At 39.0% G+C, this 24,257-nt stretch overlaps 1 protein-coding gene across 2 annotated transcripts in view; it reads left to right on the forward strand.

Moving 5' to 3' along the window:
* LOC127629184 (F-actin-monooxygenase mical1-like) overlaps positions 1 to 24,257 on the forward strand; it is a 38,069-nt gene that overhangs the window by 6,865 nt on the left and 6,947 nt on the right. The window contains exons 2-21 of one of the 2 annotated variants that reach the window (XM_052106288.1): positions 3,470 to 3,764; positions 3,882 to 4,089; positions 5,688 to 5,795; positions 5,955 to 6,050; positions 6,407 to 6,562; positions 6,948 to 7,048; positions 8,349 to 8,606; positions 9,876 to 9,991; positions 10,265 to 10,391; positions 10,519 to 10,609; positions 10,899 to 11,046; positions 11,460 to 11,656; positions 15,659 to 15,768; positions 16,132 to 16,209; positions 16,403 to 16,586; positions 19,223 to 19,293; positions 20,020 to 20,074; positions 20,192 to 20,812; positions 20,935 to 21,050; positions 23,610 to 23,702. In XM_052106288.1, the coding sequence (XP_051962248.1) occupies positions 3,504 to 3,764; positions 3,882 to 4,089; positions 5,688 to 5,795; positions 5,955 to 6,050; positions 6,407 to 6,562; positions 6,948 to 7,048; positions 8,349 to 8,606; positions 9,876 to 9,991; positions 10,265 to 10,391; positions 10,519 to 10,609; positions 10,899 to 11,046; positions 11,460 to 11,656; positions 15,659 to 15,768; positions 16,132 to 16,209; positions 16,403 to 16,586; positions 19,223 to 19,293; positions 20,020 to 20,074; positions 20,192 to 20,812; positions 20,935 to 21,050; positions 23,610 to 23,702 (3,195 nt within the window). In that variant the 5' untranslated portion in view covers positions 3,470 to 3,503. Of the gene's footprint in view, positions 1 to 3,469; positions 3,765 to 3,881; positions 4,090 to 5,687; positions 5,796 to 5,954; positions 6,051 to 6,406; positions 6,563 to 6,947; positions 7,049 to 8,348; positions 8,607 to 9,875; positions 9,992 to 10,264; positions 10,392 to 10,518; positions 10,610 to 10,898; positions 11,047 to 11,459; positions 11,657 to 15,658; positions 15,769 to 16,131; positions 16,210 to 16,402; positions 16,587 to 19,222; positions 19,294 to 20,019; positions 20,813 to 20,934; positions 21,051 to 23,609; positions 23,703 to 24,257 lie in introns of both variants that reach the window. The other variant, XM_052106287.1, reaches the window with a different exon arrangement.

The raw sequence follows: 24,257 nt of genomic DNA on the forward strand, positions 1-24,257 counted from the left end.
CGAGCCATGATGAGCCACCCTCCCCGGCTTCAATCACCATCACAGAGGGCCTGGAGGAACCCCTCCTCCCGACTGCATTTTCACTCAAACCCTCTGTTCAACTGCACATCCAGGGGCTAGTGCATGTCGTTCAAGCCATGATGAGCCACCCTACCCGGGTTCGCTCACCGTGAGTTAGACCCTGGAGCACACGTGCTTCCAATGCATTGTCATAGTTTTCCAAACTGCTTTTCATTCAATTTGCATTGGGAGCACTGACGGTGATTCTTTTCACATTGTTTATAACATTTATAAATATATATATAGAATGCAATATAATAACAAAAATTATATCTTCATGTATATTTTGGTTTGTGTGAACCAAATTGAAATATAAACAAATTGTGTGTTTTGAACCACTTTGATAGTTGGTTTACGGCGTTACTATAAGTGGTCTATTGGTGCCTCCTAGTGCCCTTTTTTTTGGAAGTACACTTGCATAAATCATTATGGAACAAAGCGTTTTGGTCGCATCAATTTAAAATCGTATCAGATCTTCAACAGACTTTTGGCTTTGTATCAGATGTGTTTTTTGGGGCACTGCGCATAGTCTTGCATATATAAAAATGTATTTGAATAGCTCTAATTTCTTTATACTACAATTATACATTTTTACTCTTGAATAAGAAATATCTAAGTGTGTACTTTCAAACGAGCCCAAGTTTCCAAGAACCGGAAGAGTTTTACTTTGGGTATGTTGCACAAAAAGAGGCCGGATGTTAAGAGGTTAGCAGCTGCCAAGAGTCCAAACAAGCCTGAACACAACACAGACATACATTTAGATTTAAAGAACCCACAAGTCAACATGCGGGTGACCGTGAGCCTTGTCTTAAAATAATCCTCTGAGTATATTTGTGGGTTCCTAGTCTAAATTTGTTATCATGAGAAACCAGCAAAAATTTTCACATTTGTACATCTACCCTTAAGCCTAGAGATGTGGTGTTATATCTTTTATTATAGTAGGATAATAGGATGAATTTGCTGGTAGTGTGCATGTTTTAACTTTCTCTCTATGGGAACTTACAAACTGAGTTATACCACAGTGGCAAGTTCTTAAAGTCAGTAGCCAATTCATTGTGCAAAGTTGGGGAACTTGATTCCATAAAGCTTTGCATTCAGGCCATATATAATCCTTTTGTTCAAGTGCTCGGCTGTTGAATTGAATCCTTCGGTTTGTTTTAAAGTGGGTTTGTGATATAAAAAATAAATTAAAATAATTGCAGATTGCATTTAAATAAGCAGATACTAAATAAGCAGATACTTAAGAGTCTATGATTGGATCATTATTGCAGTGATTAATATGTTTCAGCTGGCAACATTTTTTTTAACCTTAACTGATGCAGTGTGTAACTTCTCATTTTTCAAACAACCATGTCGGAAGACATATCCTGTTGTCGTGGAAAAGATGTTACTGTGTTTCAGAAGGGGCAAATTATTGGCCTGCATCAAGCAAAGAAAACCACTAAGGAGATTGTTGAAATCACTGGAATCTGGTTAAGAACTGTCCAACGCATTATTAAAACCTGGAAGGATAGAGGTCAGCTTTGCGACAGAAATGTGGTCATATAAAATCTTGTAGGATGAACACTTGATGAAGGTACATTGTAAAAAATCGACAGCAGAACTCTCAGCTATGTTTCATAGTGAAAGTAAGAGCATTTCCACATGCACAATGCAACGAGAACTAACAGGATTGGGGCTAAACAACTGTAATGGCCAGTTTGGCCACAAGAAAGCCACTTGTTAGTGTGGCTAATCAGGAAAAAATAATATGCTATTGAGCATAAAGATTGGACTGTGGAGCGATGGAAAAAGGTCATGTGGTCTGATGAGTCAAGATTTACTCTATGGGTACTCTAGGATAAGAAGGGAAGCACATTAAGTGATGCACCTAGTTTGACTTTCCCATCATCAATACAAGATCTCGGCCAAGAATGAATGCTACTCTGGACTAGGGTTTCATGGTATACCACGGTTTGAAAATTGACGGTTATCATACCATGTAAATTTGCTTATCTACGGTATTGAGGAAAAAATGCAACCGGACGGAGATTCTCACATGCGCGTGCGCATCTCCTTTCCTTCTGTCAGACTCGTCAACTTGCGCCACACATCACCTTTACAAATTAGTTTCAGGATTTTACATGAGTAAAATTAATATTTTGACAAAATGTTAGTTTCATATGAAATAATCTAAAGGTAGAATCTATTAGAACTCATTTCATATTTTAACAGTGGCAGCTGTAGTTAAGGTTTCAAGATGTGTTTCAGCTAGTATTTATTTTTCATAAATATATTAATTTATTATTACTATTATTTAAGACTAGCAGACTCTAACCATGGTAACGAGGAGCCTTTCCTTCTGTGTAATATGTGTATAAATATGCAATATTTGTTAACAAATGGGATAATAATGGGCTCATATAAGTAAATATGCTCTTCAATTTTTAAAAGGGGGAGAGAAAACTTCCTGTAGATTTTGACATCAACAAAAATAATGTCACTTGATGCACGTCCTTGTACTGGAAATCCATGAACAAAACTATGCAACCCAGTTAAATACAGGTTATGTTTAATCTATGGCAGGTCAACACTTGATTTCCAATGTAAAATCTGTCCTGATGCAAAACCAGTTAAAGGGACAGACAAAAGCAGTCTGGCCTCACTGTCGCGCACTTGCAGTATATGTTAACTGTTATAATCATAGGACATTTCTTTAAAAGCTCACACAGCTGATGTTATTTTTCATTTAGTAGTTAATTTGACATGCTATGCTAACATGCTTTAGTTATATAACATGTTATAGTTACATGCTATTTTTTTATCATGTTTATAATTCTGTTTATTATAATTCTGTTAGCTTTCTTATTTTTTTCTATTTATTTTATTTTCAACAGGGAGACTTTTTTTACACATACTTCAATAAAATAAATGGTTTCAAGTTTCAATTATAATAAAAATATTATAAAAATAAATAAAAATAAATAAATTAATAAAATAACCCTTCTGTTTTCACTAATAATAGTAATTGTGTAATACCGTGATATCGTGAAACCGTGATATTTTCTGAGACGGTTATTATACCGTGAAAATCTCATACCGTTGCAACCCTACTCTGGACATAATGGAATGTTGTGATAAGGTTGTCGAAACAATGTCACAACGAATGTGCGCTGTAATCAAACCTAAAGGTGGTCCAATTAAATGTGAGTCACATGGGGTCACCACCTCATGGTCACTATAATGTGTGGTTCTCGGTCTCAGTGGGTCGTGAGGTGAAAAGTAAGCCTGATCACATAGAAAAGTTATAGCACACCTCTCAATACACTATTTGTTTATCTAGAAGCCACAAGCAGTGAATAGTTGACTATTGTAACAAGCATTCTGTTCAAAATCACTCTGTAAACTCTCTTTCTATTTTTCTCTGCAGGTTATCTAGCAGGCTCTAGGCCTCTTCCATCACAATGGCTAGCCAGCCAGACACTGCCAATCCCAGCCATGCTCTGTTTGACTGCTTTGTCAAGGCTCAGACTTGTAAAGAGGTGCAGCAGAACTTCAGCAAGCTCTGTAGCCACCTGGAGGTGGATCCCAGAGACTACCAACTATTCTACAGCAAACTGAAGGAAAGACTCAACTATTGGAAGGCCAAAGAGCTCTGGCAGAAGATAGACAAGAGAGCCGCCCATCCGGACTATGATCAGGGCAAAGCATGTCACCAAAACAAGGTACCATAAATGCCAGATATTACCATCAATAAAGTTGCTTATCACAGGTAAAGGGACAAGGGCTATGAAATAAACCCCATGACTACGATGTTTATAATCTGACTCTGTTTCCTTCAGTGTTTAGTGTTGGGTGCAGGCCCATGTGGTTTGAGGACTGCTATAGAGTTGGCTCTACTGGGTGCTCAAGTAGTTGTACTTGAGAAAAGAAGCTCTTTCACCAGAAATAATGTTCTACACCTCTGGCCCTACACCATTCGAGACCTCCGTAACCTCGCCGCAAAGAAATTCTATGGCCGATTCTGCTCTGGCTCCCTTGATCACATCTGTAAGAATCTTCCAGCTGCATCATTTTTGTACAATCTGGGTGAATCTCTCGAAGACAAAATGTCCAGGTCCTATTTCACCCCAAAACCAATTATATATATATATATATATATATATATATATATATATATATATATATATATATATATATATATATATATATATATATATATATATATATATATATATATATATATATATATATATAGGCCTATATTTTGCTCAGAAATATGAACATATAAAACAATTTCCCACTAAATTCTTATTACTATAATGCAAAAAAATATTCTCAATGCTCTAATACAGTATTGAAAGTTATCTGTCTGGATACAGTGATTTTTGATTTATTATGTTTGATTTGTTTTATTTTATGTTACAGCAGGAGTTTTCAAAGTTTTAGACAATAAGCCCGCCCCTCAGACAAAATGTATCGGATTGCCGTCCAATTAAACCACCCGTTCTGGTATTTGTCTCCCTCGCTAAACTATCCACAGAGGCAGAATTCTGAAGAAGCAAAGCTGCTGTGTAATAAGCTGAAAAATATTAGCTATTCAAATTATTCACATTCATTTATCTTTCAAATAAATTTTTATTCTATTATTTTATCTTTTGTTTTGTTTGAAAACTGTTGTATTACAGTAATGAGAATTTGGGTGAAAATGTGCTTAATTGTCATGAAAATAATGTCACTAAAAATAGACTCCAAAATAGATGGTTTTTTTTTTCATGTGAAAATTAGAGCTTTCAATTGATTACATTTTTATGATATGCTGATTAATCACATATAATATTAATTTTTTAAATATATCATTATTAATAATTATGAATGGTTAGATTTAAATAATTATAAATATATAAAAATACATTACATGATTGGGGCAGACAAATAAAGCATTGATAAAAAAGTGTCTTTAGAAGGCAATAGATTGTTTATTTCCATATTATTAAACATTAGCCTATTATTGGCCTACAGTCCACAGCAATCCATTTTGCCATTTAATTTGTCAATCTGTCCAAGATGGATTTAGTATATTAAGGCTTTTTTTATGTGCCAATTTACACATGCTTTAAACATATGCTTTTGGAGCATCTCATTTTGGTTGCATCGTGTCATAAACACAGCGCTCTTTGTCACTGTATCAAGTTAAACATAGTTTGAAACTTCCCTGCCTTCATAATTATGCGCCGTTCAGCTGTGTTTAAATGCAAGAATGCATCCTCATCTTGTGCTGTCGCTAGAGTCAAGCAAGCCTGAGTGTGATTTGTTCTCTGCTGCTGCGCGTTGCCAATACAGCCGGAGTTTCGTTTACTGCCCCCTGATGAAAACATGTGGTACTTCAAGCTAGAATTGCTCCAATAGTAGGAATATTCCTTATAACAGTCCGGGGAAATGATTACGTAAATACATTTTAAATCAGTTAAATCAACAGCCCTAGAGAAAATATTATTTCTTTTTTTAATCTTATGATTTTGGGGTGAATTATGACCCAGACATGTTCTTGACTGGTCGTTTGACAAACTTTTTTGTTGTCAAACTAGGGTAACCCCCCACCCCAAACGTATAAAACTGTAGTACTGATGAGGTCTGTGTTTGACCAGGTATCCGTCAGCTGCAGCTGATTCTGCTGAAACTGGCTCTGATATTGGGAGTTGAGGTGCACACAGGTGTGAGCTTTAAAGGTCTGCTTGAACCATCAGGAAACACAGGTACAAATCGGCTCTGTTTGGTGATCTTTAATCACATAGTGATGTTGTTATTGGTGGTGTTACTGTCAAGATGTTGAACAGACAATTCAGAAACTCTCAAAACGTTGCTGAAACTTGAGTTAGAGTTACTTATTATTAATTTGTCTCTCTTTCTCTCAGGATGGAGGGCAGAAGTATCACCTAAGTCCCACCCAGCTGCTTCTTTTCAGTTTGATGTCTTTATTTCAGCTGGAGGAGGAAGATATGTGCCAGATGGTAAAACATACAAATACACATATTCATATCGGAGTAAATTTCATTAATTTATTCTACATTACAATGTCACTTCACTTTGAACTACATACACTGAGTACTTTAATATTGCCATATTATTTGAACGAGTCAATAAATTGGTTTCCTGTGACAATATATGTCCTATTGAAGCAGGAAGTTGGAGCACAACATATCGTAGGGTTTTTTTTTTTTTTTTTTCGTTTTTTTAATAGCTTTTTGTGTGACATGGGCTAAAAGCCACAATGCTCCAATTTAGATTTCACAGTCTTTTGGTTTAATTCAGTAATTTGTAACTTCACTTTAAAATTGAATATTTTTTCCCCCCTGCATTTGGTTAGGTTTTAAGATAAAGGAGCTAAGAGGGAAGTTGGCCATCGGGATTACAGCAAACTTCATAAACCGTCACTCTAAAGAAGAAGCTCAGGTACCGGAAATCAGCGGAGTGGCCCGAATATACAATCAGCAATTCTTCCAACGACTGCAGTCTGAGATGGGTATACATGAGAACAGACCTACACACACAAGCACACACATTTACATTTATGTAAAGATAATTAGAATTAGTATGGACAAATGGTGACCCAAACCCTTTCTGTAAAGGAAAACATTTAAAAGGTTTTGAATAAAAATGGATGAATAATTTTTCCAATTGATGATTTAGCTCAAGCATCGAAGTAAATGGCTACAGATAAGTAAAAAAAAAACATAACGATTGAATCTCGTTTCTCCAATTGAATGCATCTCTAGATGTCCCCAAAAGTGGTTTTGTCCAGTATAGCTCACTTCTGGGGACAATTTTGTCCCCAGACTATACCATGTACACATACACGCATGCAGTTCATTGTAACCGTCCTCTTTCTTTCTTTGCTCCTTCTGCAGGCATTGATCTAGAGAATATTGTCTACTACAAAGATGACACTCACTATTTTGTCATGACTGCCAAGAAGGCAAGTTTGTTAAAGAAAGGAGTGATAAAGCAGGTATGATACACACACAATCAGAGATTCTACACTTCAAGAATATCTTGTATAAAATCTAAACAGTGCTTTGAGCATGTAGAAGCAGTTGAAAAGAACTGGGGATATCAGCAGGGGAGAATGATGGAGAAATTCAGACATGTTTCAACTCCGGTGGCGGGCCGTGCATTTAAAGTCTAGGCCCTAGACTTCAAGATGCATTGCGTTGCAATGCACGAGACTACAAGTTGTAATTCTGACTTCAAGATGCATTGTGTTGCACTTTTCCTACTAGGAAGTTGTAAAATCCGACTTTCCGGGTTGAATGGATGCAGCACTACTTTTCCAAATTTGATCCGACACTGAATGCTCCAGCAGATAATTTCTGAGTGGTGATGTGGCAGTGATGACAGCCGACTCGTCAGTAAGATCTCGTGCTTTTTGCTCTTGAAATATGTATAGCACTTAAAGCATGATTGCGTCACTCAAGGCCAGCTAGAAGGCCTCAACTGGGACATATCCTAAAGATCATACCCACCAAGAACAAATAAATCAATCTGATTGGCTTATGAATCTGACAATCTGACTTTAGATGCTCATTCATTTGCACTGTTGTGGGATTCCGAAGAAATTCTGAAGGCCTGGACGGGGTGGAGCTGAAACTCTTGCGCTGCTTCGGGCATGTGATTTGTGAAACAGTTTATTCAAGGAATAAATTGTGACTGGTTAAACTTAGTTTTTCTCTATTTGTTTGTAGATTAATTAATAGTGGAAAGCGATTAAAAATACATGGGCAAAAAGGTGATTGAGAATGAAAGGATGAAAAATATTTATTACTTTGGCATGTTATGCCAGCAGAGAAGGCTTTGCCCGACCCTGAGAAATGGCCACTGTTCAGCTCGTACCCAGCTCACGTATACTACACTACACACTGTTGTCCAGCTATTCTTTGCCTCTCCAGTCACTGTATTCTCACAGGAATTGCCACAACCAGAAATACAACCTGTATATTGTAGCTCAGATAGCGTAGAAATAGGATTAGACAGTATTACATTTCAACCTCCTGATAATGGTTTTGATCCCACTTCAGCCCTGTGGGTCAAAACCCCTGGCCAAAGAAGTGAGCAAATAGTGATCACACTCATATATACAAAAAAAACTTAAACATAAACATGAGAGTACTGAATGCACCTTTTAATGAGGTTAATAAGCTTATTTTACCAAAGACTCTCAGAAACCTCCGAAAGTTTACACGGCTCAATGTAAATAAGTAATCTGTTAAAAAATATCTGTTTTGTTCAAAAACTTCCCTGTTCCTCTTCAGGACTTCACTAATGCAGAACAGCTTCTTGCACCAGCAAACATCAACCAGGAGGCCCTGCTGCAGTACGCATACGACGCCGCTAACTTCTCCACTGAACACATGCTGCCAGATCCGGAGTTTGCTCAGAATCACGTGGGCCTGCCTGATGTGGCCATGTTTGATTTCACAAGCATGCATAGAGCAGAGAACGCCTCTCTCGTGAAGGAGAGGAAAGGAAAGAAACTGCTCATCGGACTAGTGGGAGACTGTCTGGTGGAGGTGTGTTGAAGTCACTGAACAGTGCACAAATGCACTTAGATACTTATACTGCACATGAACAATATGGACAAAATTCATATAACATGCGATGTTTGCATTAGTTTGGATGAGGGACTGTAATGTATCAGCCAATATTAGCATTTTTTCATTCTACATTATTGACATGATTACAGTCTGATTAGGCCATTAATGGAAGCAAATACTACATGGGCTTATTTTTTTCCTATTCAAACAGTCGAATATGTATGTCTGGTAACAATAGTATCATATATATGCCAATCTACAGAAGGTCAGTTTTCTAGTGTACGGTAAAATGTTTAGATGCTTGATTTCACTTGAAGCATGTTTCATTTGAGATAAGAGCTTTATTATAAACATTCTAAATTAAAAAAACAGATGATATGACAGTGTTCTGTATATTTATAATTTTGTCCAACTTTTTGGTTATCGGCTATAACAAAAAGAACTAGATAGGTAAAGTTTGTGAAGACAAACTTTGATGCTGGCTTGACACAGCCAACGTTTTAAAGTTTAAATAAGTTGTATTAATTTGATGTATATACAGACATTACAGAAAGACAAACAGTGAGAGAGAGAGAGAGAGAGAGAGAGCGCAACTTAAAGCAGATTAAAGGCCTGACAGTTAGTTTGAATTGGTGAGCATTCTGTTGGTCCATTTAAATAAAAGGCCTTGTGTGGGTTTGTTTACATTTGAAATTTTGACATTTGCAGTTTGAGTTAACAAGCATTCTGTCGGCCCATTTGAATAAAAGACCTTTTGTGGTTTTGTATACATTTACATTTTTGACAGTTGGAGTTTGAATTAATGAGCATTCTGTTGGTCCATTTGAACATTCCACGTATGTAAGTCTGAGATTTTTCAGATTTTTCATTGTCTGCTGTGAGAAAACCATAAGTCTGATCAGTTAGAACAGTCTGATGGTCTCTGCCGAGTTTGGTAGATGTAGTTTAAAAAGCTCTAGGAGTAGTTCAGGGATGGATTACCGACTGGGCCAATGGGGCCAGTGCCCAGGTGCCCTTGACTACCAGGCCTGGGCCTGGGCTTCAAGGTTATGTGATCCAGTTTGGCGATCCCCCTGCTCAACAATGAAAATGACCCCCCACCCCTCCACAACAATTGGGCGAATTTTCTGTATCCTGCATGTTCTCAGTCAGCGTGGACTTAATTATTTAAGTCCTTTATTATAATGCCTTTTATTCATTATAACTATTGTAGTGATGTTTTTCCTTGTTTTGTTTTTCTTGCAGCCATTTTGGCCTCTTGGGACCGGCATTGCTCGTGGTTTCCTGGCTGCATTTGACACCGCGTGGATGGTTAAGAGTTGGGGCAAAGGTGTCTCGCCCCTGCAGGTGCTGGCGGAAAGGTAGTCGACCGCTTGTTTGTTTTTTTGTCTTTATTCGCCAGCTTCCACAAAATTTCACTTATTTTTATACACATAATACACTAGCGTAGTAGTTGGCACATGTGAGTACTGAGTCATGGTGTTCATGTGTGTGATGCAAGCCAAGTTCTAATCCTGCTTGCAACAGTTTTCTCGATCCCATTCTCCAAGTTTCAGTGAAAAAATTAGTATCATTGCAGAGAACATTTATAAAATGTTTTAAATGGTACTGTATGTCATGTGTATCTTTCCTAGGGAGAGTGTGTATCAGTTACTCTCTCAGACAACTCCAGAAAACACAGGCAAGAACTACAGTGGATACAGCATCGATCCATCCACACGATATCCAAACCTCAAACTGTCCTCTATCAAACCAAAACAGGTAACGCTACATGCATGCAAATGCTGACTGCAGTTAAATCACTTGTACTTATCTTGTACTAAATTAATAAGTAACGGAAGTGTTTTTGTATTATAACGAAAGTCTTGTGTATGTCTTCATTTTAAAGGTCCAGCATCTGTATGACAAAGAGGAAAATGATCACATCAGCAAACCCACCAAGCAGAAGGAACCCACCATAAAACCAAAACCTAAACAAGGTAAATGCACACCATTTTAACTGCTCTAGTACATTTAGCATCATTGTTTTTTGTTTTAATGACCATTTATGGGAATAGAGTATACATAGAAAAAGCTTTTTAGTTTCTCTTCCGTCTAATGGTATTTCTGAGTTCATTTCTCAGATTCAAATGAAGGCCCTTCCTGTAATTTAAATTGATTGATTCCTCCCAGTTAAAGCCCAGTTCAGTTCCTCACAGTATATGAATCAGCCCTGAAATTCACAATCACACACTTTGCTCTTAAAAGATTAACTGAATCTGTGTTTAGAGTCTATCAGACGTCTGGAGGAGCTGTTGTCCTGGTGTCAGAGGAGCACAGCGGGGTATGAGCAGGTGAAGGTGATGGATCTGAGCGAGTCCTGGAGGTCTGGTCTGGCTCTCTGTGCTCTCATACACAACTTCAGACCTGAACTGATGTAAGACCAGCTCTTACCCTGGATCATGAATATTAACACGCTCATTCAAGCACACAGAGATTAAGTATTATAACAGTACTGTGGTGCTACCTTGATCCAGTGATGGTATAAAAAGTTAATATCATGGGACTTTTTGATTGATCAAAGTCCCATGATATTAACTTTTATACCATCACTGGATCAAGGTAGCACCACAGTAGCAACACAATATTTTGTAACATATTGCTGCACTGTTTAATAAAAGTTCAATTACATTTACATGAGTGAGGTATGTACCTCTATCTGCTCTAGTTGTGAAATCTGCAGCACTACAATAATTTTGTCACAACGTCTATGTAATTACGATGCAAATGTTAATGTGTACATAATAATGTAAATTATATTCTTTCAGTGAATTATGCTCTTTCTTTCAGTGATTTGTCCCGTTTAGATGAGTCCACTGCAGCTAACAACATCCAGTTGGCCTTTGACCTTTTTGAGAGAGAGTTTGGCATTGCTCCTGTCATGCCTGCCAGTGAAATGAGCATGTGTCATAAAATCGACCAGCTCTCTATGGTTGTCTACCTCACTCAGATCCGCAACGCTCTCACAGAGAAAGAGACACCGGCAGGTAAAATGGCTCTGAAATGTATGCAATCTCGGGTGTGTTGCAAAACACATACAGAGCATGTTACAGATAGGACTAATAAGTATCTCCTTGAAGTGTCTTCTGAATTATTAATTAGGAAATTAGCAAAACTTTTAATGACTCAGTGGTTCAAAATATTGCCTGACGGATTTATCCAATATTAGCCTTTCACAGATACATCTTATTGGCGTAAATATTTTCCGATATGCACAGAGATGAAAACTTTTTTCAGAATCTATAATGCAGAAAACAATGCTTTTGGTGATTTAGAATCAGTGTCATAGAGTAGTTGTCCAGCAGAGCATTCTCCGACTCCATTGTTTACAGAGCAGAGCTGACAGTGGTTCTGCAGACAGTGTTGAATTGAGCGGTGTCTTCACGGTAAGTTGCTAACTAGTTTGTGAAATACATAATTTACATTTATTCATTTGGCAGACACTTTTATCCAAAGTGACTTACAAAAGAGGAAAACATAAGCGAATCATCTTAAGGAGACATTTGTACGAAAAGTGCCATACTACAAACTAGCATCAGAATAGGATTCAAAACAGATTCAAGAAAAATAAGTTTTTTTGTTTTTTTTTTTAGTGACTGGTTAATTGCTCTTTGAAAAGATGTGTTTTTAGCCATTTTTTTAATACAGAGAGTGAGTCAGCTTCACGGATGGAGTTGGGAAGGTCATTCCACCAATGAGGTGTAATGAAACTGAGAGTCCGGAAAGTGTTTTGGTGCCTGTTTGTGTTGGTACAACAAGGCGACGTTCCTTAGCCGACTGCAGGCTTCTAGCGGGAGTGTAGATCTGCATAAATTAGTTTAGGTATGCTGGAGCAGTTGTGTACTGCCACCAAAAATAGTACAAAGTTAATGGCGCAACTGTAAATACCTGAAAAATTGAGACCTAGAAATTCCAAATTGCTGCATTATATTTTCAAAGCTCTGTTTTCATAAAGGTCACCAAGTGTAGCAAGACCCCACTCCATCCATTCTTTCTAGCAAAAGGAGGACTGTTTAAAGGGGGGATGTTCTAGATGGAGAGACTGCAGTAGATAATTGAGTTTGGGGATGCAATACATTTTTATAACACTGACCTTCCCAGCCATAGCCATAGTGAAGCCCACCTATCAACATCACATGAGAACCTTTTCATTAATGGGTCAAAATAAATGAAATCTCTTAAATTTGCTGGAAATAAAATGCCTAAATACCTAATGCCTTGCTTTGGCGATTGAAAAGCTCCAGGTTGGAAAGCTGTGGTAGGAGCTTCTGATTTAGACAAGTTCACCCTGTGTTCTGATAATTTGGAGAAGGAATGAATAAACATGTGGAGGCTAGGCATAGATCTTCTAGGGACGGAGACAAATACAAATATTTCATCTGCATAGAGTAAAAGTTTATGCACCGCACCTGCTACAATACCAGGAAAATAATCCTCTTTTCTTATTGCGCTGCTAATGGTTCCAGGGCAAGACAGAACAGCAAAGGGGAGAGAGCATAGCCTTGCCAGGTTCCCCTACCAAGACACAAATAATCTGAAATGAATCCATTAGTTTGCACTGCCGATTCACCCACTAATATAATTAGCCAAATTTCAGCTAGAAAAGGCGGTTTCTGTTTACATCTCTGCTAACATTAATCTACAGTGCTTATACAAGTCTCTAAATGTATGTTTAATTTAAAGTGTCATTAATTTTGCATAATTATTCAAGCTCAGGTTTTTTAAGAGAATCCTCCCAGCAATTTATTCTTTCAGACAGCACACACAGTAACCGCATCATCACTAGGGTCTCTGCCTGAAAACAGGGCTGCTGTCTCTTTAAGACCTGTCCCCAGCATGCACTGATATGCATGGGCAGTGATCTGCTGTCTGTAGTCTGACAGCCGTGGTTGCAGCAGCATACGTGCTCGGCTCAGGAGAAATCAGCTGCTTATTGCCAATAGAGTGAGATTGGATCCCATTCCAGCAATAAAGAGCTCTGCCATATGAGGGATTACAAGACGGCATCTGCAGAAGAGCTATCGCAGCCATCAGAGGGGGTTTAAGAGGCTGTGTTCAGTGTTTAGTGTCGGATGCTGTGTTTGTTGGGAGGGGATCTTGGACAGATGTGCTCCAGGTTGAACTGTCACACTTTCAGGCTCTAAGTGGATTCTGGGGAAGTAGGTGGGGTCCTCTAACACGACACTGCAAAGAGCATATTGAATGTGACGACAATTTAAAGGGTATGAAATTATTTGTTTATTTTTTGTTTGTTTTCTGCAAATGATCTGGTGAATTGCATCTAAAATTCACAGTTTATATTCAGTTTTGTTAGTCAAAAAATGCTTTTGTGTTTTTTTTTTTTTTTTGCTGCACATGATTTGGTAAATTCAATCTAAAATGCACCGTTTGTATTCAAGGAAGTGCATAATTACGTAATTATTTACATGAATAATAGATTGTGTTTTAGGAGAGGTTGTAAGTGATGACTTTATTTTTCCGTCTTTTTAAATAAATGTTTATGACATTGTTGATGTTATTAAAATTTGAATATATTTTTCAAGAATTTTTACTTTACAGTTTGGTGCATTCAGTGTAGATTGTAGATTTGATCCTTTATTGAAACATATTTCTTTGCTATATTAACTAAATTGAATATAATTTTTAGTATTGCTTTGAAAGAGTTGATGAATTGTACCTAATATACTGTTCTAGAAAGGTTTTTTTTTTCATCCGTACTTAGACTGTGTAAAGAGATCAATGGAAAGGAGGAGGTAAGAACCGGCTTAACAATGTAAATAATATTTTATTTAACCACTTAAAACAAGGACACAAACACACACATGACGGACATGTCCGTAAACGATCTCTCTCTCCCGCACAATCCTCAGTCGACCTTTATCCCTCTCGGGAGGCTTGATTGGCCTAATACGGGACCGGGTGTGTAGGATCACGATCCGGCCCCGCCCTCCGCCCTGCCACATTCCTCCCTCGTTCTCGCCCCCAGCATGACGTACATTCCCCCCCCCCCTCTTTCCCTGGGGGAGGGCGTGCCGTAAGCCCCGTCTGCTGGCAGGTCATCCCCATCTACCTGGACGAGGGAGGGGACAAGGGGAGGGAAACAGAAATAATTAAACTGGGGGGGGTACTTCCTGTAACAGTGTAGTACCCCCGAAAAAAACACTGTAAAATTTAAAAGAGAGGGAAAAGGCCAACGCAGAGCGGCAGTGAGAGAGAGATGAAAAAAAAAAACTCTTACTCGCCAGTTCTCTGATATGCAGTAGCTTGTTCCTCGGCCACTCCTCCACCCTCTATCGGACGACAGCCGCGCCTCTCCGGGCAGATCAGATGCAGACCTCCAGCCCCTGGCGGACGCAAGGCCCCGCCGCGTTCTCGGGGAACAGAAGGGGTCTCCCCCGCCCCTGGCAGCGGTTCTCCCGCTCCAGGCATTCGGCAGCAAGCCCCTCCCCGCACGCGGTCGGCGGACTCAAACCCCGCCGCGTTTCAGCGGATGGTAAGGAACTCCTCCGCCCCTGGCAGCGGCCCTGACCGCTCCAGGCGGTCGGTTAGGAGCCCCTTCTCCCCTCGCGGTCAGCGGCCATCATCCTCTTTCAGGTGGCTGGGCTCCTCGTCCCCCGGCAGATGGCCACGGCTGCTCCGTTTGGGTGGACGGTTGTGGCGAGAACTCTACTACGGCGTATCCCTCCTCCTTCCCGTGTTTCGGCACCAGTGTAACGGGATCAATGGAAAGGAGGCGAGAACCGGCTTGACAATGTAAATCGTATATTAATTAACAACTTAAAACAAGGACACAAACACACACATGACGGACATGTCCGTAAACGATCTCTCTCTCCTGCACGAGCCTCTGCAGTTGACCTTTATCCCTCTCGGGAGGCTTGATTAGCCTAATACGGGACCGGGTGTGTAGGATCATGACCCGGCCCCGCCCTCCGCCCTGCCACAGACTGACTTTCTGATCTCACTATTTTCATTCCTATTGTCCGCAGATTGCTCAAACAGTCTCTCGCCCCACAACAAGACCCTCTCCCTTTCCAGAACCCGATCGGCTGTCTTATTCATCAACAAACTCAAGCACAACTCCCTCCAAAGACGTAAGGTATGCAAACGCCATCAAGTTATCATGCACAACAAACCCCCTATCTTGTTGATATCATATCAATGGTGGCCATTAAAGGTCATGCATGGCATGTTGGGTTGAATAGACTGTGCAAACAGCTGTGTTGTAACAAACCACAAAAAAATGCCCCTCACACAGCTCTTGCCAAAGGCATCACCCACTGTTGCCACAATGAGGAAACACGGTTGTGAAATTTAATAGAATAAAATAAAAGGTTGTACAGGTGAAAGACATGTCAGTGTTTGCCTATGAAGGATAGCAGTGAAGTCATTGTTTATTTCTGCTGCCGCCACATTATGCAACCTGAGCTATAAATGAGATCATGTGACTTATGTCCCACAGGAGCGACTGGCATTTGAACGAGTATCAAGAAAGGAAAACATGAAGGAGAAAGAGGAGAAGGAACTGAAACAGGAAAAAGTATGTGGTGAAATGTAGTTTCTTAATAAAATGGCACAGCAGTGTTTATTGTCAAGCAGTTAATGCTTATAAGGAGCGAGGGGTGGCTATTATGTTGTCGTTTCTGCAGTTTACAGCATTATACACTGCGGATGATGAGCCCTCTGACATGTAAATATGGGTCATGTGATTGTATTCCTCTCATCTCCCACAGCCTGTACCACCCATTCCATCATCAGATACGGGCGGCAGTGAGCTCTGTTATTTCTGTCAGGAGCATCTGTATGTGCTGGAGAGAGGAAGCGCTGAGGGCAAGTTCTTCCACCGGAGCTGTTTCAAATGCAATCAGTGTGGCAACACCCTGCGACAGGGCGGATACACTTTCCACTTCGAAACGGGTGAGCACAGGCCTGGGGTTCATGGTAATGTCAGGGTGAAGGCCCTGGATACAAGGTCAGACTAACTCTACAGCATCTGTAATGCACTGTTTATGCACATCTTTAGTGTTTTAAATTGTCTATATTTGTCTTTAATTGTCTAATCTTTATTTAAAATTGTTTCTTTATGAAACAAACTTAATTTAGAAGATCTGGAGGAAAACTTTTTATTAAAGGATTTGAATGAAAACATTTAATGTTTTGTTTTTTATTTAAAAAAAATTAAAAATACCAATAACTATAAATATACTAATATATTATATTAAATAATTATATTTAACCATTCAATTAGAAATCCTGATTATACACCTGAATATAAATCCTGACAAATAATACATTTATTCTTTAGATTTATAACTCAGATTTTCTGTAATTTGATTATATTAAATCAAAAACAGAAATAAACAAATCAAAATCAGTCTGAGATTACATGAGACAGAAGCAACTGAGACAGCCTAAATAGACAGAAGAACTGTGGTGAATTCTCCAAGAAGCTTGAAAAATCTTATCTGCCAACAACCAAGAAAAACTGTGTCCAGGTGTACCTAAGAGGTATTGGTGCTGTTTTAAAGGCAAAGGTGGCCACACCAAATATTGATTTAGCTTTTGTTATGTTTACTGGACTTTGTATGACATTAAGTGATAAATGAAAACTATTTATGTCATTATATTTGAAGACATCCTCACTATGCAACATTTTTCACCAGTGCCTAAAACTTTTGCACATTTTTCTCTCTCTGTCTATATATATATATATATATATATATATATGAAAGCAAGTTGTTTAGGACATCTACTTTGTGCATGACACGAGTAATTTTTCCAAAAATTGCTTACAGACAGATTTTTTCACTTTTAATTTACTATATCACAATTCCAGTGGGTCAGAAGTTTACATACAGTAAGTTAACCTTAAAGCAGCTGGAAAATGCCAGAAAATTATGTCAAGCCTTTAGACAATTAGCCAGTTGGAGCCTGATTGGAGGTGTGCCTGTGGATGTATTTTAAGGCCTACCGTCAAACTCAGCCAAGACCTCCACAAGTCTGGTTCATCCTTGGGAGCAATTTCCAAACACCCGAATGTACCACGTTCATCTGTACAAACAATAGTACGCAAGTATAAACACCAAGGGACCACGTAGCCATCATACCGCTCAGGAAGATGCGTTTTGTCTCCTAGAGATGAACATAGTTTGGTGCGAAAAGTGCAAATCAAACCCAGAACAACAGCAAAGGACCTTGTGAAGATGCTGGAGGAAACAGGTAGACAAGTATCTATATCTACAGTAAAACGAGTCCTCTATCGACATAACCTGAAAGGCTGCTCAGCCAGGAAGAAGCCACTGCTACAAAACCGCCATAAAAAATTCCAGACTACAGTTTGCAAGTGCATATGGGGATAAAGATGTATACATTTTGGAGAAATGTCCTCTAGTCTAATGAAACAAAATATTAACTTTTGGCCATAATGACCATCGTTATGTTTGGAGGAAAAAGGGTGAGGATTGCAAGCCAAAGAACACCATCGCAACCATGAATCATGGGAGTGGCAGCATCATGTTGTGGGGCTGTTTGCTGCAGGAGGGATTGGTGCACTTCACAAAATAGATGACATCATGATGAAGGAAAATTATGTGGATATATTGAAGCAACAGCTCAAGACATCAGCCAGGAAGTTAAAGCTCGGTCGCAAATGGGTCTTAAAAAAAGAACAATGACCCCAAACATACCTCCAAAGTTGTGACAAAATGGCTTCAGGACAACAAATTCAAGGTATTGGAGTGGTCATCACAAAGCCCTGACCTCAATCAGATAGAAAATCTGTAAGTTGACTTAAGACAAGGAATGTTTTCTACGATTAAATGTCAGGAATTGTGAAAATGTTTTAAATGTATTTGCTTAAGGTGTATGTAAACTTCTGACTTCAACTGTATATGTTAGTATATTTAATAAAAACAAACAGGAATATACTAATAAAAATATTATATAATAATAAAAGTTATAAATCCCAGATTACACCTGAATATAAATCTACTTTTATGTTTAAAGATTTAAAACTCAGATTTGCTATAATTATTTTTTTTTTCTTAAGACAATTTTTTTTAATATATAAAGTCTTGAATATATCAGCATCATTTTTTCAGTATTTTACATAATATATTTTATTGGCAAATTAAATTGGCTGTTATCTGCTGTCAGTCATTAGGACTTAAGAATCTTGATGTTATGTAAAATATTACATAAGCTTTTAAAGCAATACATAACTCATGCAGTGTTGCACACTGTTTTAATATGGTGCATTAATCACAGTGTATTTAAATTACAATCAACAGCCTGTGAAACCCTTCAAATTCTCAACTAGCTTGTTTAAAGTCTCTTCACTAATCACTTTAACAGTTGATTCACCTGTGAGCAATGATTCATACTTCATTCTGCTGTGCAAAGTGAGGTTTGTTCAATATTTCATCCAGCAGCAATGTATGTAAACCAATGTTGCATCATTCAGTATTTATGAAGCCTATACTGAAGTCATGGTAGCATGTTAGCTTCCTTTATCCAGAGCTTTCATTTTACTCTTGAATTTGATGCGTCTACAGGGAGGTTCTACTGTGAACTGCACTCAGGGGCCGAGGAAGAGGAGGGTGATGAAGATCACAGAGGCTCACAGGTATGAAGCTCATCAGAGCTAATGAGATGCTTGATTGCCTCCTTTATTACTGTCAAATGTGTTGTGTGAGGTACTGGAAAGTGTATTTATTTTAGTGTCGATATTGCATTGAGGGTTTGGGTAACCCTTTTAGAATAACTTTCATTAGAAGTGCACTCAGTAATTTTCACTAATTAAAAAAGGTTTACACATAAATAAATGCGCAGTACTCAGAAACGTGAGATTAAGGCTCCAGTCATAGCAGTGGTGTGGAAAAAAAGAGTCACTTTGTGTAACGACCGGCAACCGCAAACTTGAAATCTGGTTGTTTTGATAGTGCTAAATTTAAGTCCGAAAAATGCGACGCAAGTATGCAAGCGCAGATTTGAATGCTTAGTCGATTCAGAATTCAACCCGTGGTTGCGTTGCGCTATAATTATAATTGTGTTCAGACACATTTTGCAATACAACCTTGAAATCTTGCATTGTTAGAAGTGTTTATGTTTGTACTTATGCCAACACAAGGCCTGACACGTGTCCTTAATCAGATGTGACGCAGTAAAGCTACACACAATTATTTCTTCCATGCCACGACTGTGACTTGACTGATTGTTCTTCTGTGCGCAACATTATCGTGTTCAGCATGGACAGAAAACCTGCTTGTTGCTGGAGTCTTCTTGCATCTGGTTAGGACATACAGTGTAAACCTTTTACTTTTACTATATCGTGATGATTTGTTTTTTCTAGGATCATGCTGAGAATGGCCATAGTTATAGAGAAAATGAAAACAAGAAACAAAAAGGTGAAATTGTGCAGATCAGATCCCCATTGCATCCCACCTCAGTCAGGCGGAAGGGCTCTTATAAGATTTCCGTTGATCCAGACTTTGAAGAATCAACCGAATGCCCTACTCCCACAGAACAAGATGACCAACCATCATCTAATCATGAGGACTCCAAAGAGCTGAATCCAAAGAGCCAACCAGAAACCTCTAGCGTAGAAGATCAACAAAACCATGGCAGTCCATCCATTCCTGTTCCAGCCCCTCGAAATTCTCGAAGTCCACTGTGCACACCACTCCCAAAACCTCGCACAGTCCATAACGTGTTACCACAAGCTTCAAACACTCACCAAGACCAGAAACTAGAGGAGAAGAACAGTCATCGTGACCTTACTCCAGACTCCAAACCCAAACAGTCTTTGCGCAAAATTCAACTGAGCGAAGAGGAAAAGACAGACTTGCTCAATCTGAGCTTCAGACAGGACTCTGACCCTGAAACTCCTGCCTCATCTTCTGCTGCCTCCACTTCTTCCTCCAAGCAGCATGAAGGAGGCGAGGAGGATGGTTACTGGAGCGGAGGTATAGCGGCAGGGAAGAGCTTGTGGGAACCGAAGAACCGCCGTTGCGTGAGGAGGAAGGGTGAGCCACCGGCTTCTGTCCAAGCACAGCACAGAAAGATCCGGTCCAAATTCTCCCCCTGGAACCTGTCTTCACCACGGTTACAACAGCGGTTCAGTGTGTTCCGAGTTGGACCTTCAGGTTGGGCGCCCAATTTTTTTAAACCATTTTTGGTGCTTCACTATTTGATAAGATGCAACCTTTAAGCATTTTGACTAAACTGCTCTACGTAAGTCTAATTTTAGTGTGAATTGCTTCATTAGGACAAGCTCAACCAGATCATTACGTATCAGAAGATGACAATGAAGAAGATGTTGATGATGATGAAGAAGAGGACGAAGAGGATCTTGAAGCAGAAGATCATTTTCTGGATTGTAAAGTGAGATTCTGTTCAAACTTGTCTCGCAGACCTTTTCACTTTTATACTAGTCCACATCGTACCTTATTCTGGCCAAGCATTGGGCGTTTTTACAGGTGGGGGCTTAAGCCACATCCACACACACGTTTTGTTCGAAAATGCATTGGTTTTGATACATTTATAGTGATCCACACCAAAACAGCGTTTCTCCACCGACTTTCACAACCACTCTCTAGTACCGCATACTTAAGAAAAAGTTAACTTTAGGAATGTTTTCATATGAAAACAAATTAGCGTGGTCAAATTTCCAAGTGTCCAAATTCCAAATTTCTATCCATACCCAGGGTTTCTACAGGTATGAAAAAATTCTTAAATTGCCCTCTTGCAAATTAAAACATAATAAGGTCTTAAATCAGAGCAAGAAGTCTTATATTCATAAAATCATGGTATTAAATGTTGCATGAGAGATTGGTTTCTTGTTGCGTTTTCAAGTCATTTTGAATTGATGAGGAATATCTGGGCACAGATAGCCCCCATACCAAATCTGCAGTCACTTGGACATACTCCATAGCGCCACCAGTAAAAAAAAATCGAAATGGAAATAAAATAATTTTGCATGTAATTACGCTCCTCCTGATGTTAAATTAAAACTCTGCCCATTACAGTGGCCGTCATCTTATGATGTTTTACATTTATTTGCTACTGTTCCTTTAAACTTTGCCCAATTAGGCCTAAACGATTGCCCAAAATAATCTCCAGACTGATCAGCACATTAAACACATTTAACGAGGTTCACGTAAAACAAGAGGTGAGGCTTTATCTTGACAGCTGTTTGTCGTATTTAAATAAAACTTGGTATGCTTCATCAGAACCATCCTCTGAGGATACATGCAAAGTTTGGTGACTGCACCACCTTTTTCTATTTTATTTTAGCCATTAACCTTTGAACCGTATGTCATAAGTTGCATAGTTGTTTTTTAAAAGGTCTTAAAAAGTCTTAGATTTAGCTTCATAAAACCTGCAGAAACACTGCATACGATATGTTTTACACATAATTCAGCAAACAAAGGGGAATACAACCTTCCTAACATTGGCAAATCCGGCCACTTGGTCTTCATCACAGTTGCTCATTGTAACAGCTTAACTTGTTAACAAAACTTTGTTTCTTGGCATATTCATACAAACTTGCCTCCCAAAAGTAGTGCAAAGGCAGCCAATCGGATTAAAACAGTTTTCTCCAGCTCTTACCATTTATGTGTGCATTTAACTTCAGATGCTCCATAAACATTGTCATCAGAAATTGAGACTATAAGTGCTTTTCCACCATTGGCCCAAACCATTCTGAGCTCAATAAGTAATGGTTCCAGTAGCATTTCCACTTGAGCACGGTTTGGTATGGTAACATTACAAATCGTTCCCGTCACGGATTTATCAGCATGGCTAGCTTTCCGTACTCAAAACAAAGAACCATAGTGGATGAAGAAACCGTAGCCATGTCAACAATCCCAGTCTGCAAAGAGAACCATTCGGCTAGTTCAAACTCTCCTCCAGATTTAGTACATATTGGCTCTTTTGTTATTCTCTAGTGCAAAAACTCTTGACTTTATTAATACTCACAGCCATAGTGAACCCAGGTTTGTGTCTCATAATCTTGTACACAAGAGGCAATGACCATGTATACAGTACATCTACTTAAGAAAACAGTTTATTCCAGGTTTTTTGCTGAAAGCTGTTTACTGAAACGTCATATAAACGAGAATGCCATTTAAGGGATTAAGAGAAAGCGGTTTAAAACACCAATGTTTCTCCCGGAGAATGCGGCTGGAACAGTCATGTAATCGCTTTGGTGGTGTAACAGGTTTTTGAGGAGTGCGCATGTGCATGGAACAGACCGTATAGCTAACATCATAGGATGTAGCCTTACATCCCTCACATTCACTTACAGTATATGTGCTTAAGTGCATTGGGGGAATCCTGGAGTTTGGCGTAAGAGGGAAACACCAATATTGCAGGGCAATTTGGCTGCAGGTCCCGGTTTAAAGTTAAGGAAACAACCAGCAACAACTGTAGAATATCTGGAATTTAAAGCTAAGCAATAGAGAATAAAATAAAGAAGTCTTCCTCGGATACCATGTTTGTTAACGTGAATCATCACAGGGAAATTACGTTGCTGTGGCTAATTACTGACCGTTCCACATGTATACGAGAGTTTAGAGAAAGCCACGAACACAGTGCATGTAAACTGGGGCGGCTGTGCTTCAGGTTGTAGAGCGGGTCGGCCACCAATCGCAGGGTTGGTGGTTCGATTCCCGGCCCACACGGCTCCACATGCTGAAGTGTCCTTGGGCAAGACATTGAACCCCAAGTTGCTCCCAATGGCTGGCTAGCGCCTTGCATGGCAGCTCTGCCGTCATTGCTGTGTGAGTGTGTGTATGGGTGAATGAGATGCAGTGTAAAGCGCTTTGAATACCGCTAAGGTTAAAAAGGCGCTATGTAAGTGCAGACCATTTACCATAAACACGCTCATTTATTGTAAAGCGCTAGAGGAAATTGTTGACTGTTGCTATGTGTTATTTTGAGATTTCTGAGGCTGAGAAACGAGACCTGATGAAGATGAGAACTCTGGAAAGGAAAGCCAGGACGAGTGAAATCCAGCGTTTCCACAAGGCTCAGGTGAACATTCATCACTAGCAGTTGCTGGGCATGTTCACTCAAGATCTGTTTTTGTTGAATGATTTTAAAGGGAGAGTTCACCCAAAAATGTACATTCTCTCATGAATTACGTACTCTCCTGGGATCCTAGATGTGTATGACTTTTTTCTTCTGCAGAACACAAATTAAGTTTTTTAAAAGAATATCTCAGCTCTGTAGGTCCTCACAATGGAAATGAATGGGTGCCAAAATTCTGAAGCTCCAAAATCCACATAAAGGGAGCATAAAAGTAATCCATATGACACCAGTGGGTAAATCCATTTGTTCAGGCACGAAATGATAGGTGTGGTTGAGAAACATATCAATATTTAAGTTATTTTTTTTATCATAAATTCTCCTCCCTGCCCAGTAGGTGGTGATATGCATGAAGAATGTAAATTACCAAAAACAGAAGGAGAATGTAAACGTGAAAGTAAAACAGTGGACATGAGCAGGGAGGATAATTTATTGTAAAAAAGGGCATAAATATTGATCTGTTTCTCATCCATATCATATCAGTTCTGAAGACATAAATTT

Source organism: Xyrauchen texanus, chromosome 35 (genome assembly GCF_025860055.1).
Source record: "Xyrauchen texanus isolate HMW12.3.18 chromosome 35, RBS_HiC_50CHRs, whole genome shotgun sequence".
Classification (NCBI taxonomy): domain Eukaryota; kingdom Metazoa; phylum Chordata; class Actinopteri; order Cypriniformes; family Catostomidae; genus Xyrauchen; species Xyrauchen texanus.